This window comes from Ovis canadensis, chromosome 3 (assembly GCF_042477335.2).
Source record: "Ovis canadensis isolate MfBH-ARS-UI-01 breed Bighorn chromosome 3, ARS-UI_OviCan_v2, whole genome shotgun sequence".
NCBI classification, from domain to species: Eukaryota; Metazoa; Chordata; class Mammalia; order Artiodactyla; family Bovidae; genus Ovis; species Ovis canadensis.
The window spans coordinates 19850800-19869310 of NC_091247.1; the positions used below are offsets into that span (position 1 = coordinate 19850800).

The 18511-nt window shown below is 45.1% G+C and overlaps 1 protein-coding gene across 10 annotated transcripts in view; it reads left to right on the top strand.

Moving 5' to 3' along the window:
• Positions 1–4553: 4553 nt before the first annotated feature.
• Positions 4554–18511, top strand: part of ATP6V1C2 (ATPase H+ transporting V1 subunit C2) — a 58088-nt gene continuing 44130 nt past the window's right edge. The window contains exons 1-3 of one of the 10 annotated variants that reach the window (XM_069582602.1): positions 4554–4637; positions 6401–6552; positions 9074–9141. In XM_069582602.1, the coding sequence (XP_069438703.1) occupies positions 6424–6552; positions 9074–9141 (197 nt within the window). In that variant the 5' untranslated portion in view covers positions 4554–4637; positions 6401–6423. Of the gene's footprint in view, positions 4638–4702; positions 5398–6397; positions 6553–9073; positions 9142–18511 lie in introns of those variants that run through there. The other 9 variants (XM_069582607.1, XM_069582598.1, XM_069582597.1 and 6 more) reach the window with 9 other exon arrangements.

An 18511-nucleotide genomic window follows, 5' to 3' on the forward strand; every position in this document is an offset into this window, starting at 1 on the left:
GAAAATTCCATGAACAGAGGAGCCTGGTGGGCTAGAGAGCAGGGGGTTGCAAAGACTAGGGCACGACTGAGCGACGAAGCACAGACACAACGAAAACAACGGGACCTTGGTGTCCCCATTTTATAGGCGAGGAGACCTGACTACAGGAGTTTGTACTTGGAAAGGGCACAGCTGATCCATGACAGAACTGGAGACAAGGTCAGAGCCTCTCAAGTCCAAGGCAGAGCTTGAAATGCTGGTGGGTTCTCTTTGCTGGAGCCGGGAGACTCCTCCTCAAGCACTGGCCACTCCTTCCTCCCTCCTGGCTTAACTGCATCAAAGACATGTTAGAAGTGACTGAACGCATGAGTGACAGATGGGTCACGTGTTTACAACTGGGCAGAATCAGTATCTTCCAAAAGAACCCAGGAGGGGGGAAAAGGAACTTGGAAATGAGAAACAAAAGGAGAAAAAGAGGGCAAGGAGAGAGAGGTGCTTTTTAAGGTGGCTGATACTCAGAGCACACCTTGACTGAAGACTGGTAGGGACCTGTCGCTGAACCCTATTGTTTAATCTTCAGAAAAAAAGTTGTAAAACAGGAATGATTATTATCCCCACTTTACAGCCCCCTGAGCCCTAACTGTGGAAGCTCACTTGGCTGATGAGTGGAAGAGCCAGGAATTGAACTCCACATAGTGTGTTAGAAGCTGCTGCTCTGGACTGGAGGAGTCGTTTAGATATTGTTGTGTAACACTCAAAAGAATGGAGTTCAGATCCCAGGCCTACCACTGACTGTGCTCTCATTCGACTCACTTAATCTCCCTGGGCTTGTTTCCTCATCTGTAAAATGAGGATCATGGCACTTCTTGAATGTTTATATCTCATTTTTATGCATGTGCTATATCCTGCTCCGTGTTTTGTATTCATAGCTTCATGAGTTGGAACAGCTCGAAGTTCTGTTTACCATGCTTGTTTTGCTCTACCACAGGTCTGAAAACTGATTTATTTTTGCAAACTCCACGGAGGCTGGAAGATACTGGAGGAAAAAAAAAAAAAAACTTGTTAAAGGAAATGAACACTTATCTCTGTGTACTCGAGTAAAGGAATCATGAGAATTCCTCGGCTTTATTTTCTTCAAGAAAAAAAAATAAACACCATCAGGATGCTGTCCTTAAAATCACAAGGGTTTTGGCTGGATAACAAAATATAGATCGAAGTACTCTGAGTCCCTAGAGAAAGATGTTGGGCAATAACAAGGGATTATTATAATATGCCAAACGTAATGGCAAATAATATGCCAAACGTAAACCCCTAGAGACCTTCTAAGAAAGCAGAGGGAGTGAGAGATGAAGGGAAGGTTTACTGAGCATAGCGGGTTCTCAGGCTATGACTTTGGTGCTTCGAACACTATTTTCTCTCATCCTCAGAGCAGGCCTGAAAGGCGAGCATAATTGCCCTCCTTTTTAAACATAGGAACCCTGTAGCTCAGCGAGGTTAAGCAGTTTATCAGATTATCTGATTCCAAAGCCTAATCTCTTCCTACAACACCATGCTGACACTCCAGGGACAATTTGGCTTGCATTTTTCTCTTCTAGAGACCTGTCCCTTCAGAAAACTTCCCTGGGTCCTTCTCAGCTAAGTCTAAACAAATTCACCCAAGCCGATTGCAGGTGGAATCATGCATCGTTGAGAAGGGTTGTCTCCATGCAGTAAGGAAGAGGGCACCGTGTGGGAGAGGCCAGTGGACAACAGACCAAAAAGACCACCCTTGTCCTTCTAGTTCCCAAACCTGATGGGACTGTTCCCTTCTGCATGATTTAGCTGGCTCAGTGCACAGCCAGTGACAACTGCAGAAATATTTCTAGAATATTTAGCCAAAGCCAAATTCATAATACGCTAGAGATGATTCAAGGCTGATGGCATTTCTTCCCCAGCCTTTTTTTCCCCAGGAAGAGATAGCATTCTTTAACCTGGGTTGTAACCTGGGTTCTTCCAGAACTGTGTCTATAAACCTGTTTTTATTTTCGTAACCTGGGGGTATTTTATAAATGTTGGTCAAGGCACTTCAACTTAGTGCAGCTTTCAGAGACTTTGGGAGTTGGGGTGGAGAATTTGAACAAGGGTACTAAATGCTGCTTCAGGCTAATATATGGAAGGAAACCACTTTTGTTCTATTGATGTATGGGATGGGAATGCTGTTTTGTATTCTTCCAATATTCTAAAGGGGGCTTCCCTTGTGGCTCATCTGGTAAAGAATCTGCCTGCAATGCGGGAGACCTGGGTTTGATCCCTGGGTTGGGAAGATCTCCTGGAGAAGGGAAAGGCTACCCACTCCAGTATTCTGGCCTGGAGAATTCCATGGACTGTATAGTCCATGGGGTCAAGAAGAGTCGGACATGACTGAGCGACTTTCACTTCACAATATCCTAAAGGATCAGGCTCTACAACTTTTGGTTGATGCCTCTCTCTTTCTGTTAAAGAGTGATCTCACTTTATAGGGAAACAGGAGAGTAACACCTTGATTCAAAATGGATAAGTACATATACTGTCTTGAAAACTGCAAATCAAAAAGCCCTGGGACAAGACAGAGTTGTTTCTGTCTCTCTCTCTCTCTCTCTTTTTTAGTTTAAGATGTAAGTTGTTCAGCAAGATCTCTTTATTTGCCTTTGAAATCAAACGTATCTGACTCAGGTTCTGGTGTGGCAAATTAGTGATAACATAGACTGATAAATTTATTTTTATCTCTAAAAAGCAATCTGTAGCAGGATGCCAAACTTTATGTATAACATATAATCTCAGTCATGTCCTAAAGCCCATATTTGTATATATGAATATACATTTAAAAAATAACACCAGGAAGAAAAAAAATAATAAAAAAATAAAAAATAACAGAGGCAATTTGAATGTTAACAGTGGTTATTTTTAAATTGTGGAAATATAGCCTTCGAGCTCTAGAGCCTGTACTCTGCAACAAGAGAAGCCACGGCAATGAAAAGCCCAAGTACCACAATCAAGGACAGCCCCCGCTCTCTGTAACTAGAGAAAACCTTCGCAGCAACGAAGACCCAGCACAGCCAACAGTAACTAAATAATTAAGTGGTTTTTTTTTTTTTTAAAAAGCGAAAGACCAGAAAGATTGTAGATTCTGAGTAAGATGAGCAAGACTACAGTCCTTATTCTTTTCTTAATCAGATATCCTGGAGTTAATTCATGTCAGACTTTTATTTCACCAAAACAGAGGAAATCAGATTTATAAAAAGAAAAGGATTCATAAGCAAAGTTGGGGATGCTTCTAAACACGTTGCCCAATCTCTGAGAAGCCAGGTCTCTGAATAAGGAAGGATGGGGAAACCTGTACTTAGATGGAAAGCACAGGTTCTCACATTGAGGACCGGGCCTGCAGGCTTTCTGGGAGCAGTCGGAAGGACATGGGATTTGGATCAGAAGTCTGAGTTCCACTCACAGCATTGCCACTTATCAGTCATGTGACACCAGCAATTCCAGCAACATCTGTGGGCATTGATGCTGTTGTTCACAAAAGAGGTCTGCTCCCAACTCTGTGTGTTAGTTGCTCAGTCATGTCCAACTCTTTGCAACCTCATGGACTGAAGCCCACCAGGCTCCTCTGTCCATGGGATTCTCCAGGCAAGAATACTGGAGTGGATTGCCATTCCCTTCTCCAGGGGATTTTTCTGACCCAGCGAGACCCGAACCCGAGTCTTTTGCATTGCAGGCAGATTCTTTACTGGCTGAGCCACCAGGGAAGCCTGACTCTAAGGGATCTGTCTTCCCTGGTTGGAAAGAATGGTATTCCAGATAAAGTCCAAAATACAAGATCCTAGGTCAATGTCCAACCAGGCCACTCCTTCCCTGAAATTGCCACTTAACCTTCCTGTACACACTGGGTTTCCTCATCCTTGGTTTCAGGTGTCCTCCCTCAGGAGGGAATGTCGCAAGGACTGACTAATGCGCCCGCATGTCCCAATCATGATGATACAGTGGACAGCTGCAGGGAGTTCCGACCTGCCATTCCCGGCTCCACAATAGGATTGCAGGGCCATCTGCTGTGACCTTAAAACTCACATTTCCGTCCTGCATCTGGGGCTCTTACGCATTAGGCTTCTTTTCAGAGGTCTGAAAGCATTCCCCATAGCAGGTGGCCAGTCTGGCTAGCCTCAGGTGGCAAGGGGGAGCACACACTCAGGGACTCAACTGAAACTTCTTCAACATCCTCTCCCCCCTAAAAAATAATTTAGAGATTTTAATCTTTCCCAGAAACCACTGAAAATACCATCCACGAAGAAGGATGCACTAAAGTTTCCTCCTAGCCTCCAGAGAAAATGAATTCTTAGAGGTGTTTTTGTTTTTCTTTAAACACTCACGCGTTAAGTTCTGGGGGGTTCCATCTGTTGTTTTCAAACAGCACGGATTACGAGCTCAAGCCGCGGTACTACGTGGTAGTTTTATTGATAAATTCCTACTATAGTCACTGCAATTACAAAGGCGGTCAAGTCGAGTGGGCGCGCCCTGCGGTGGACAGTTTCCTTGGCAACCTAGGGCAAGCTCACGCCCACGTCCAGAGGAAGACTGTTCCTCTGCCCAGGTGTTCCAAAACATATACGAACCTGTCGTGGCGCTTTCCAGACACCAACAGACAGGTCAGTTCTGTCTCTTGGTGATCCCCCTTGAGACCCGGTCCCCGGTTGCTGTCAAGGGATGGAGTAGAGGGTGGAGAGACGCGGGGAGGGCAGGTGTCCGGGTCCCCAGCGCCTCCCTTGTTTCTCTCGGTCGTCCGCTCTGCTCCGTCGCGGGGTTGGGACCCCCGTCTGATGCTCTCCAGAATCCCGCCGGTCCCCAGCCCAAGCTGATCGGGGTTCGGGAATCTGGCCAAGACGCGAAGGGAACGGATCCGCCGCCCCCTCGCGCGGCACGGTGGCCCCAGGGGGCCCCGCGCCCCGGGCCCCGGCGGTGGCTGGAGGCGGGCTACCGGCTATGCAAATTCTCGGCGGGGCGGGAGCCGCCTCCCGCTCGAATAAAAGCTCAGGGCGGGGCGCCGCACAGAAGCCGCTGCCTCCCGGGAGCCGGCCGTGCGCTCCGGCCCCGCGCCCGCCCGCTGCCTGCTCGAGCAGCCCGCGGGCTCCCGGTAAGAACGCGCGGCGGCTCGGGGACCCGAGGCGGCTCGGGGAGAGGGCTCGCGTCGCGACCCGGGGGACCAGAGCGAATTGCCCGCGTCCCCTTGGTCCGCGCTCCTCCTCGGCCCACGCGCGCCCTCCACGAGCTTTCTCCGTGGGAACCCGGGCGCCGGCGCCTCTGCTGTGCCCTCCCAGGGGCCGGGGCAGGTGGCATCTCCTCGGGGCCAGTTTGTCCCCAGGCCATCAGCCATCGAAAGCGAAAGGAACTGCGTTCTGTGTGCTCGAGGTTAGGAGGGGTGAAGACTGTCTTGAAGTGGAGGGAGACGGGGGTCGACCAGAAGAGCTTGCACGATGGGACTCTGGCTATTATTATCCTGGGGTTTTTCGTGGCCATCCCGGGAGCTGCTTTGGGAGGCGATGGAAGGGAAGAACAAGCCGAGGGGAGAAAGGTGTGGGTGTGTACACGTTTGAATGAACGGAACGGATCGACTTTAGACGCTGGACAGAAACTTCCAACCAGATTCAGCGTGTTACCCACCTCTGCAGAATAGACTCCTAGTCTTGCGGAAAAATGACTTTAATAGTCCCCTCTCTTTCCCTCCCCCCCAACCTTAGTTTACAAAAAGAGAGGTTTTTCTGGAGTGGTTTGTTTTTTTTTTTTTTCATACTTATTTGGCTGTACTGGGTCTTAGATGCAGCATAGTTCACCAGGACCTTAGCCAGGACCTGGACCGCCAAAGTCCCTTGAAGTGTTTTAAAAGTAGCATCAATCTCAAGGTTGATCAGTTAAGATCTGGGTTTGCCCAGGCTGCCCTTTGTGGAAGTGCCTCCTGTCTGGTTCCTGCATCCCTGCACACACACACAACCCCCACCCCCACCCCTTATCCTGCATCCCAGGAGAGGGAGAAAAATAGTCTAGGAGGTGCCCAAACCCAGGCTACTGTCCCCCGCTTTGCAATATCCAGTGTGGGTCTTTTTCTGAAATAGAGACAGAAACCACAGTCCTCCTCCTCCTCCCCTCAAAACCAGTCCGAATAACCTGAGGGAAGGAGGATTTTTGGGAGTCTTTGTGAAGACCGGAGGGCTTTCCAGGTGGAGATAAGCCTCCGGCACATGGCTGTCCTTGGAGCTATAGAATCTGAACTGGAAGGTCAGAGAAGGAACAAATGGGGAGTGGGAAAAGCGAGAGGATTAATTTTGAGGGAAGGGAGTGGTGAACAGGTAGAGATATTTGACACTTGTTTCCTCCTGTTTCTGTTTGTGTGTGTTGCTGTGGTTCTGGTTAGTAGCTGGATCAAAGAAGACTGGAAACATGTCGGAGTTTTGGTTAATTTCTGCCCCCGGAGATAAGGAAAATTTACAAGCCCTGGAGAGGATGAACACAGTAACCTCCAAGTCTAACCTGTCTTATAACACCAAATTCACAATTCCTGACTTCAAGGTACAATTTCCTGGGGAGGAGGAAAGAGGTCATGGGCTGGGGTGGGTGTCTTCTGGAAAGCCAAGGAGAAAAACTGTCAAAGGCACCAACGCTGAGGTTCAGCCTGGGTGTGATGCTGGACTGGGGGTCCAGATGGGACTGGCCTAGGTGGGGGCTTCACGAATAGTCCCAAATTAACTGTGGTGACTGTGGATCCAGAGCCACGGACAGAATGAGGAGGAGACAAGGGTGTGGCTAGCAGTGACTTCAAAAGATGGAAAGGGTGTCTTACACACTTGGGTCCTCAGAAGTTGTTCTCAGATCCTTTCTGTCTTCAACATCTAAGAAAACGTTTCAACATGGTTTAAATGTGCAGGCTTGGAGATGTTCATCCTTGATTGCGTTCTTGGGCTGGGAGCAAGATGGGTAATCTAACATCCCTCTGGTTCTGATGGAGAGAGAAAGAAGGAGGTTCAGTGATAACTGTGTAGATGGCAGAAAGAGATTTTAAAATGAAACAGACATGACAGGATCAAGATATGTGAAATCTTAAAAAAAATTGATAATCCTTTAAAAATTTATTTATTTGGCTACGCTATGGGATCTTTAGCAAACTATTCAGTTCAGTCGCTCAGTTATGTCTGACTCTTTGCAACCCCCATGGACTGTAGCGCATCAGGCCTCCCTGTCCATCACCAACTCCTGGAGTTTACTCAAACTCATGTCCATTGAGTCAGTGATGCCATCCAACCATCTCATCCTCTGTTGTCCCCTTCTCCTCCCGCCTTCAATCTTTCCCAGCATCAGGGTCTTTTTCAAATGAGCAAACTCTTAGTTGTGGCAAATGGGATCTTAGTTCCGTGACCAAGGACTGAATCCAGGCCCCCTGCATTGGGAGCATGGAGTCTGAGTCACTGGACTACCAGGGAAGTCCCTGTGTAGTCTTCTTAACTTCCAAAAGAGTAGACTGTTTGCCATGCTTCCTCCAAGAGAAGAAGTGTAAGGCAGTCTTTCTGCCCTACAAATATCTCTTGGGGTCTGGAGTGGGTGAGTGCTGACAGTCAGTCCTGTCCAACTCTTTGCAACCCCATGAACTGTAGCCTGCCAGGCAAGAATACTGGACTGGGTTGCCATGTCCTCCTCCAGGGGATCTTCCCAACCCAGGGATTGCACCTGCATCGCTTCTGTCTCCTGCATTGGCAGGCAGGTTCTTTACCACTAGCCCCACCTAGGAAGCCCCAGGTTCTGGAGGGATGTTGCTAAACGCCCAGAGGCAGTTCTTCTAGTGAATTGCTATATAATCCTCTTTTAAACCTCAGTTTGCCTCTCTGGCAAAAGACCCGCATAGTTGCTAATGAGGCTCCTGCGTTTGCTAGAGTTTATGGTCTGGTACACTGGAGGCCTGTACACAACATCTTTAAGTGCATCGTCACCACTCCCACATTATAGATCAGGACAGGCTGAGGAAGGAGACTGGGGCTGTGGAACTGGTAAGCAGCAACATTGGCTTCTGAGCCCATTTCTTGCTGATTTTTCCAGCCTGCTGTGTTTGTCCATGATCACATATGTGAAGCTTAGTAAACGAAGCATCCACTCATTGCTTACTTACTACATGTGAGGCATTGTATTAGCCCAAGGGTACAAAGATTTTAAAAAGACATGACTTCTGCCTAAAGTTACTTAAAATCAAGTCCTTTGAAAAGGAATAACACTTCTAGGAATATCCAGGCTTCTTGGTTTCCTAATTACTTCTCAATGTCTGATGAGTGGTTGATGAATTGAGAATGAACTTTTCCTTCTGATTCTGTGAGTAGGCCTTTAAATACAATTTTGGACACGGTAGCAATTTCCACAGGAAGAAACAGGTCGTCATAAGTAAGCTATCCTGAAAAGAAAAGGACTTTCCTAAATGAGAGCAGGAGGAAAAGCTGGGCTTGCCCCAGAAAGGTCATTGTTAATAACAGCAGAGAGGGCCAGACAGAAGGCTTGGCTGTACTAACGTGGAGGAGAAGGGCTTTCAGAAATGGTAACTTCCTCGACTGGCTTTTGTCACAGCTTTTCCTCGGCTCTGAGGATTAATCCCCTGGAGAGCAGACTGTCTTTCTCTTTTTCTGTCTTTTTAAAAAAACTTTATCCCACTTGGTTATGTGGGATCTTAGTTCCTCAACCAGGGTTCAAACCTGCGCCCCCAACATTGGAAGTATGGAGTCAAGCACTGGACTGCTAGGGGAGTCCCCCAGACTGCCATTCTTAGAGGAAAGTGAGCTGAGGGCAGACCAGGACACATAAAGTCACTCCTTCCTCTGGCTGAAATGCTAGTTTATCCTCTTGGCCCAAAAATAAAATAATAGTGATAACAATAATATTCCCAAATCCACTGGTTTCTCTTGAGAGCTCTTCTCGGTTTCCAGTGTGACCATTGACCCAAGGAAAACTAAGCCAAGATGGAAGTTACAGAATTCCCTGCCCTGGAGTTGAAAGGGCACTCCCCCACCCCTCTACTACAAAGTCTGAGCCCCTGACTTCTCTCCCATCTTTCTAGGTGGGGACCTTGGATTCCCTTGTCGGCCTCTCTGATGAGCTGGCAAAGCTTGATATCTTTGCTGAAAGGTAAAATATTTCTTATTTACTATATACAAGTGAGAATGTGCCAATGTTGTCAGAAGACACAGTGCTTTTGCTTTGGCTGGCCCTGGACGTCACAGGAAGAGCTGGGTGGGTCTTCGTGAGGGTGCAGGAGACCTTGAGGAGATTTGCTTGCTCAGGCAGCATGGTTTTTTAGGGGGCTGCCATTCAGAGGACTATGAAATAAGGTGCTGAAACACTTAGAAAAATATAATGCAGCTTAACCCTGCCAAAAGCTTTTCGTGTTTTTTGTTTGTTTGTTTGTTTGGGTTGGTTTTTGTAGGAACATATGCAAGTGCACACCATTAAAAATTCAAATTACAAAGAAAAGCTGTCCAGTAAAATCTGATTTCTTCTCACCTGTTTTCCATTTTCCTGTCCCCTTGTTTTCCCTCTTTTAAGGCGATGTTATTATAATTTTTAGGAAAGCCTTCCAGAGACAGTCTGTACCTGTACCAATAAATATGAGCATATTCTTAAAAATAATTTTATACAAATAATAGCATATATCCTGCATCTTGTTTCCCAACCCTGAATCCCATTTCTTAGAGATAATTTCATGTCAGCCCATAATTATTTTAAAAAATGGCTATATTACCTTGACTAAATGTAACCTAATTTATTTGAATTTTCCTATTGATGGACATTTAAGTTTTCTAGTGTTTTGCTATTACAAACAACGCTGTAATGACTCTCCTTTTTTGTACTTCTTTGTGCCCATGTAGGAGTGGGATAATTATTTTAGAACCTTAAAATCATTTATTTTAAAAAATTATTACAAATCTGGTACATAATCATTGGGAAATATTTATAGATTATTATTGTTGTTAATTCACTAAGTGACATCCATGGACTGTAGCCCACCAGGCTTCTCTGTCCATGGGATTCACACATTTCACATGCTTTTCCCTTCGTATGTTATGCTTTGGATCTCACCATTAACTAGTCCACTGTAATGTTACACCATATGGATTTGCCATAATTTATCTTTCAGGTAGGTTTTAAATAATAATACTACCTTGTCTTGGTGTGGATGAAACTCTGTGGTTTAACAACTGTTTGCACTTGGTTCTAAGAAAAACACAGATGAAATAGGTGACGAAAGAGTCTTCAGGGGCCAGGGCATACACCTGCCACTCTGCCTGTCCAGGGGAGACCAGGTTTTGGCCGCTTGATCCTCTTTAGGGGGTTTCCTTTCCTTTTTTTAAAATTTTATTTATTTATTTTTGCTTGTGCTGGGTCTTCACTGCTGCACGGGCCTTTCTCTACTTGCAGCCAGTGGGGTCTATTCTCCAGTTGCAGTGCAAGGCCTTTGCATTGCAGTGGCTTCTCTTGCTTTGGAGCACAGGCTTCTTCAGCATTTGCAGCGGGTAGGCTCAGTACTTGGAGAAGGAAATGGCAACCCACTCCAGTGTTCTTGCCTGGAGAATCCCAGGGATGGGGGAGCCTGGTGGGCTGCCGTCTATGGGGTCGCACAGAGTTGGACACAACTGAAGTGACTTAGCAGCAGCAGCAGCAGGCTTGGTACTTGTGGTACAGGGGCTTAGTTGCTCTCAGGCATGTGGGATCTTCCCGACCCAGGGATCGAACCCATGCCTCCAGCATTGGCAGGTGGATTCTTTACCACTGAGCCACCCACGGTTGCCTATTTTCAGGGACTGTGGACATGTGCTTTTATTACCTTCTCAGGGGAATGGTGATTTGGATGCTATGGCCTTTTCTGATTCATTTTAATGAAAATTGTATAACTAGGATTTCTAGTGATCACACTAGAGGTTTCTGATCTGTAGCTTGGTGCCATGGGCTAGAAATTACATTTTCTGTGTTCTACTTCCTGTTCAGCCACCCATCACCTAAGAATAAAAAGAAGCCCTTTGTTAGTAACATCTTGCTCTGCGTGGGATGTTGGACTAACCACAAAAAGGCAATCCTAATTATCAGGCAGTTTGTAGCTCACAGTCCTCGAGAAAGAAAACCTTCACCTTCCTCATCTGTAAAATGGAATGGTAGTGATCATCTCTGTGCTTTCAGGGAAGAGTGAAGGGGAGTCAAATCATGTTGAATCAAGAGTGATCAAATCCCAGGACATGTTCTAAGAATCACTAACATCCAAGAAACAAGTGGGTTGGTCCCTTAATATCAGCTCCTTTCAACAGCTGCTCCACCCCATAGGGAGGTGGGTCTAACAGATACTGGGGAGCCTAGCCCACTATCCTGGGCTGGCAATGCCTTTTATTGGCAGCCCTGACAAACAGCAGGATGCTATACAGTGAAGGGGCAGCAGCATTGGCCTAAGGAGAGTAAATTGTTAAAAAAAAAAAAAGAAAGGAAAAGTGTGAATTGTTCCTAGGCCTGCTGTAGAAATGACAGCTAGTCAACATTTTAATTTCTCTAGATCTTTCTTTGCTACCAGTTTTCTTCCTTAAAAAGGTGCATGTCCTTAAATTCTTCCTTGTTGACCAGAGCCCCTTCTACCTCTCATAAAATTTTGTGACCTTAGATTATTATCACTTCACTTTCCTTTTTTGTTTGTTTTTTGGTTTGGTTTTTTTCAGTAAGCATTAGAGTTTTATCCTGTGCCTATTGGTTGCACAAATGACTTCTGTTTAAGAAAATAATGAGCAAGGCAGATTAAGTCTGTAATTGTGAAACAACGCCTGAATGAATTAAAGAGTTTGTTTTATTTTTTAAATATATAAACAGAGTGAGCTATGGCAGAATGAAAATCACTGTGCCTTGCTGTATTTTTTTCCTTGTGGGTACATATTCCCAAGAGCCTTCCTATCAGGAGAAGAAAAGTGGTGTGGACTGAACACCCTGAAATTCTTATTTCTAGCATTCATCCAGTCTGGGGGTCAGATAACTTTTGTTTGGGGGTTAATGCTGGGGCTTAGGGTAAAACAATGGGAAACACTGATAAAATACAAAGATCAGCTTCAGTTAGAAGGACACAAGTGTTATTAGATAAATAAAGGCTAGCCGGGAATGTAACCCAGGCAGCATGAACCTGTGAGCACTGCTTCTGGTTAGGAGAGCAGAGAAGGATCAGGAGTTTTCAAGGTGTATTGTTTCCACATCCTTTTATTATTTATTTACCTGGGGCACTAGAGTGTTTTTCCGTGTAGCTGGAAGGCAGCTTTTGCTTGCTTACTGGAGCCTTCCTTTTATTTTTGATTGATTGCCCCATACCGTCTTTGGTAATTTACCCTGTGTTTACATTTTGATTCATGAACTTTTGAGAAACCAAATGATTGTCCCTTGAAAAGAGCCCTCCCCCCCCCTTTTTTTTCCTTTTATGTTTGAGTTCTTCTCAGTATCTTAGCCTGTTTCGTGGTGTTGGTTAAAATATTACATTTCACTGGCGCTTGGGCTGTCAGAGGCACCTCATGAGTTTCTTTGGTGCTTTGGTGACTGTCACCTGCCCCTGAGAGCATTACCTGGTCTGCAGAGTTACTGGTGGATTTTCTTTAACCACGTGGTTCTGTAAAGCTGCCTGCGGGCTGGCTGATGAAAGATTCCATATCCAAGTGTGGATGTCTGTTTAGTGATGCGGGTCTTAGAGAGTCAGCTCTTCAAAGGGCATTCTAGAGACAAACAAAATATATTACCCAAACTTCTCTTCTCTCCCCCTGCAAGAATATCAGGTCAAAATTATCTGCATTGACGCAGCTTAGATTGACTGGACAAATACCAGCTGAATGCCTGTTTATGCTTTCCTCAGGGCTTGGTAGTCCTGCTGCTTGTGAGCTGACTTCCTGCTCCCTGAAATGACTAGTCTTCCCCACATCCTACTCTCCCTGTTATTGCCTGTTTCCCCCCATTCATCTCCCCCAGACTCTTCTCCCAACCTCAGCCCCTACCTTCAGACTCTACTAGTATTGGGCTGGCCAAAAATTTCTTTTGGGTTTTTCTGTAAGATGGTACAGAAAAACCCGAATGAGCTTCTTGGCCAACCCAATACCACTGAGTGCACCTGTCCCCTCCTTCATAACACCCTCTGTGGTGCCCTTGTATATTTCCTTGTGGCATCATTAGAAGACTGTCTTCCCAGCTAGACTGTAAGCTCCTGAAAACCAGCTGAATGAATGAACAGAAGAAAGAATCCTGGAATATTAGAGCTGACAAGGTCTTTAGAGATCTAATCTAACTCTTTCATGTTCCAGGTGAGGAAACATGCCCAGACAGAACCTTCTGGAAAGAACTGGGTGGGCTGGGGGAGTAGAGGGGAATAGACTTTTGATCCAAATTCAACAATTTGCCCATTAATGGTCAGTCTGTTGATCTGTGCTTTGCGGTTGTTAAGTCACTAAGTCACGTCCGACTCTGCGACCCCATGGACTGTAGCCTGCCAGGCTGCTCTGTCCATGGCATTTTTCAGGCCAGAATACTGGAGTCGGTTGCCATTTCCTTCTCCAGGGGATCTTCCCAACCCAGGGATCAAACCTGTGTCTTCTGCATTGGCAGGCAGATGCTTTACCACTGAGCCACCAGGGAAGTCCATAAAATATATTTAAAAAATCAATTTAGTTTCTTTTATTTTTTAAAATGTGGCTACTAAAAATTTTATATACATCTGGTTCACTTCTGTTTCTATTGCACAGCCCTGGCCTAGAGATGTAGACGTGCTAAGTCGCTTCAGTTGTGTCCAGCTGTTTGCAACTGGATGGACTGTAGCCTACCAGGCTCCTCAGTCCATGGGATTCTCCAGGCAAGAATACTGGAGTGGGTTGCTATGCCCTCCTTCAGGGAATCTTCCCAATCCAGGGATTGAACCCCCATCTCTTAGGTCTCCTGCATTGATAGGTACGTTCTTTACCACTAGTGCCACCTGGGAAGCCCAGAGCTGAAGGCAGTGCTTCTCAGACATGTGAGTCCCCTGAGGATCTTGACAAAATGCAGAGTCCGACTTAGCATGTCTGAGCTGAGCCTAGGATTCTGCATTTTTCCCCAGCTCCCCAGCGATACTGGTGCTGCTGGGGACTACCCTGGGTGCAGCACATTCGAACAGGGGCTCTCAGAGTGTCATGTGGGTCAGAATCATATGGAAGATTTGTTAAAACATGGATTTCTGGGCTCCCCTTCCACAATTTCTGATTCAGTAGCTGTGATGTGGGACCTCAGAATCTGCATTTCTGCAAGTTCTCAGGTGAGGCTGATGCTGCTGGTCTCGGTGCTGAGACTGAGAACTGCTGCTTTAAATGGTGACGGAATGATCCATTTCTGGAAAGTTTAAAATATGTCACTCTGAGGTATTGGGGCTTGCTGCACTTTTAGGAGTAGTTCTGTTCCTCCAAATTTCCAGGATTCTCCAGTTTCCTCTTTGGGAGAAGTGTGTCAATTTTGGTAAATTTCATTTTCCTCAAAAATAATCCACATTGTTAACTTTTCCAAGTTATTTGCATAGAATCAGCTATTTTTGTGTTTTGTGATAGTCTCTGCTAATTTCTCTCTCTCTCTCTTTTTTTTTTTTTTTTGGTGTTTTCTTTGATAAGGCCATCCAACAGTTTACCTATCTCACTCTTTAAGAGAAGCAGCTTTTTTTCCTCAATTTTAAAAAATCAATCTTACACTCTTACGATTTCTAATTGTCGCATTTCTGCGTTTATCTTCATTCCTTCCTCTTGCTTCGTTTGGGTTTGTTTCCTGGCTCTTTTCTGCAAACGTAACTGGTTTATGTGCAGCATTCATTTGTGTTCTTTTTGTTCATTCTGTGATGTTTAAGGCAATGGATTTTTCTCGGCATATTTCATAATTGTTGGCGTGTGGAATTTTCATTATCAATTTTTTTCTATGTGTTCTGCAAGTTTTTTAACCTTTATAAAATTTCTAGACTGTTGAGGTTTTTTTTGTTTGTTTTGTTTCTGTTTTTGTTTTGTACTTTTGTTGCTTTGTTGTTAGAGCATAAAAAAAAGAGATAAGTGCTATTTCTATCTTTGGAAATTTGAAGTTCCCTGTGCTGCTTTTTCTACGTGTTATACGGGTGCCTATATGGATGCCTTATATGGACATAGTCTCTAGTTTTCCTTGTATAGAGTTGACATATATCTGTTGGTGCAACAGTATCAATGATTTCCATATCTGCTGTCCATGTTTCTAATCTTGGTGCACTTTGCTACTCTTACTGCTGAAGCACCAAGGTCTGTGATGGTTATGGCTCCCCGGGATGTTCTCTGGTGCTTCTGTTATATTGTTCTGGTCTTGAGTCCCCAGAGAAGTGTCTAGGGATGCTGCTGGTTGTCACTTCCCTGTTTTGCTAGGCATCACGCTTTGAGGAATATTGCATAGGAACCTGGAATGTTAGGTCCATCAATCAAGGCAAATTGGAAGTGGTCAAACAGCAGATGGCAAGAGTGAACATCGACATTTTAGGAATCAGTGAACTAAGATGGACTGGAATGGGTGAATTTAACTCAGATGACCATTATATCTACTACTGTGGGCAGGAATCCCTTAGAAGAAATAGAGTATCCAACAAAAGAGTCCGAAATGCAATACTTGGATGCAATCTCAAAAACGACAGAATGATCTCTGTTCGTTTCCAAGGCAAACCATTCAATATCACAGTAATCCATGTCTATGCCATGACCAGTAACGCTGAAAAAGCTGAAGTTGAACAGTTCTATGAAGACCTACAAGACCTTCTAGAACTAACACCCAAAAAAGGTGTCCTTTTCATTATAGGGGGCTGGAATACAAGAGTAGGAAGTCAAGAAACACCTGGAGGAACAGGCAAATTTGGCCTTGGAGTACAGAATGAAGCAAGGCAAAGGCTAAGAGAGTTTTGCCAAGAGAACGTAGTGGTCATAGCGAACACCCTCGTCCAACAACACAAGAGAAGACTCTACACATGGACATCACCAGATGGTCGACACCGAAATTGGACTGATTATATTCTTTGCAGCCAAAGATGGAGAAGCTCTATACAGTCAGCAAAAACAAGACCAGGAGCTGACAGTGGCTCAGATCATGAACTCCTTATTGCCAAATTCAGACTGAAATTGAAGAAAGTGGGGAAAACCACTAGACCATTCAGGTATGACCTAAATCAAATCCCTTATGACTATACAGTGGAAGTGAGAAATAGATTTAGGGACTAGATCTGATAGATAGAGTGCCTGATGAAATATGGATGGAGGTATGTGACATTGTACAGGAGACAGGGATCAAGACCATCCCCAGGAAAAAGAAATGCAAAAAAACAAATTGCTGTCTGAGGAGGCCTTACAAATAGCTGTGAAAAGAAAGGAAGCAAAAAGCAAGGGAGAAAAGGAAAGATATACCCATTTGAGTGCAGAGTTCCAAAGAACAGCAAGGAGAGATAAGAAAGCCTTCCTCAGCTATCAATGCAAAGAGATAGAGGAAAACAATAGGATGGGAAAGACTAGCGATCTCTTCAAGGAAATTAGAGATACCAATGGAACATTTCATGCAAAGATGGGCTAGGTAAAGGACAGAAATGGTAGGGACCTAACAGAAGCAGAAGATATTAAGAAGAGGTGGCAAGAATACACAGAAAAACTATACAAAAAAGATCTTCATGACTCAGATAATCACGATGGTGTAATCACTCACCTAGAGCCAGACATCCTGGAATGTGAAGTCGAGTGGGCCTTAGGAAGTATCACTATGAACAAAGCTAGTGGAGGTGATGGAATTCTAGTTGAGCTATTTCAAATCCTGAAAGATGGTGCTGTGAAAGTGCTGCACTCAATATGCCAGCAAATTTGGAAAACTCAGCAGTGGCCACAGGACTGGAAAAGGTCAGTTTTCATTCCAATCCCAAAGAAAGACAATGCAAAAGAATGCTCAAACTACCTCACAATTGCACTCATCTCACATGCTAGTAAAGTAATGCTTAAAATTCTCCAATCCAGGCTTCAGCAATATATGAACCGTGAACTTCCAGATGTTCAAGCTGGTTTTCGAAAAGGCAGAGGAACCAGAGATCAAATTGCCAACATCCGCTGGATCATGGAAAAAGCAAGAGAGTTCCAGAAAAACATCTTTATCTGCTTTATTGACTATGCCAAAGCCTTTGACTGTGTGGATCACGATAAACTGTGGAAACTTCTGAAAGAGATGGAAATACCAGACCACCTGACCTGCCTCTTGAGAAAGCTATATGCAGGTCAGGAAGCAACAGTTAGAACTGGACATGGAACAACAGACTGGTTCCAAATAGGAAAAGGAGTATGTTAGGGCTGTATATTGTCACCCTGCTTATTTAACTTATATGCAGAGTCCATCATGAAAAACGCTGGACTGGATGAAGTACAAGCTGGAATCAAGATTGCCGGGAGAAATTTCAATCACTTCAGATATGCAGATGACCCCACCCTTATGGCAGAAAGTGAAGAGGAACTAAAGAGCCTCTTGATGAAAGTGAAAGAGGAGAGTGAAACAGTTGGCTTAAAGTTCAACATTCAGAAAACTAAGATCATGGCATCTGGTCCCATCACTTCATGAGAAATAGATGGGGAAACAGTGGAAACAATGGCTGACTTTATTTTTTTGGACTCCAAAATCACTGCAGATGGTGATTGCAGCCATGAAATTAAAAGACGCTTACTCCCTGGAAGGACAGTTGTGACCAACCTAGACAGCATATGGCAGAGACATTACTTTGCCAACAAAAGTCTGTCTAGTCAGGGCTATGGTTTTTCCAGTGGTCATGTATGATGAGAGAGTTGTACTATAAAGAAAGCTGAGTGCCAAAGAATTGATGCTTTTGAACTGTGGTTTTGAAGAAGACTCTTGAGAGTCCCTTGTACTGCAAGAAGATCCAACCAGTCCATTTTAAAGGAGATCAGTCCTGGGTGTACATTGGAAGAACTGATGCTAAAGCTGAAACTCCAGTACTTTGGCCACCTGATGTGAAGAGCTGACTCATTAGAAAAGACCTGATGCTGGGAAAGATTGAGGGCAGGAGGAGAAGGGGATGACAGAGGATGGGATGGCTGGATGGCATCACCAGCTCAATGGACATGGGTTTGGGTGGACTCCGGGAGTTGGTGATGATCAGGGAGGCCTGGCGTGCTGCGGTTCATGGGGTCGCAAAGAGTCGGACTCGACTGAGCGACTGAGCTGAACTGAACGCTTTGGTTGCCTATTGTTTGCCATGTGCCAGGCACTGTGTTAGGTGCCTTCCATTTCCCTTGTGGCTCGGTGGTAAAGGATCTGCCTGCCAATGCAGGAGATGCAGGTTCCCTCGCTGGGTTGAGGAGATGCCTTGGAGAAGGAAATGACAACCCCCTTCAGTGTTCCTGCCTGGAGAATCCCTTGGACAGAGGAGCCTGGTGTGCAACAGTCCATCGGGTCATGAGAGTCGGACATGACTTAGCAACTAAACCACCAC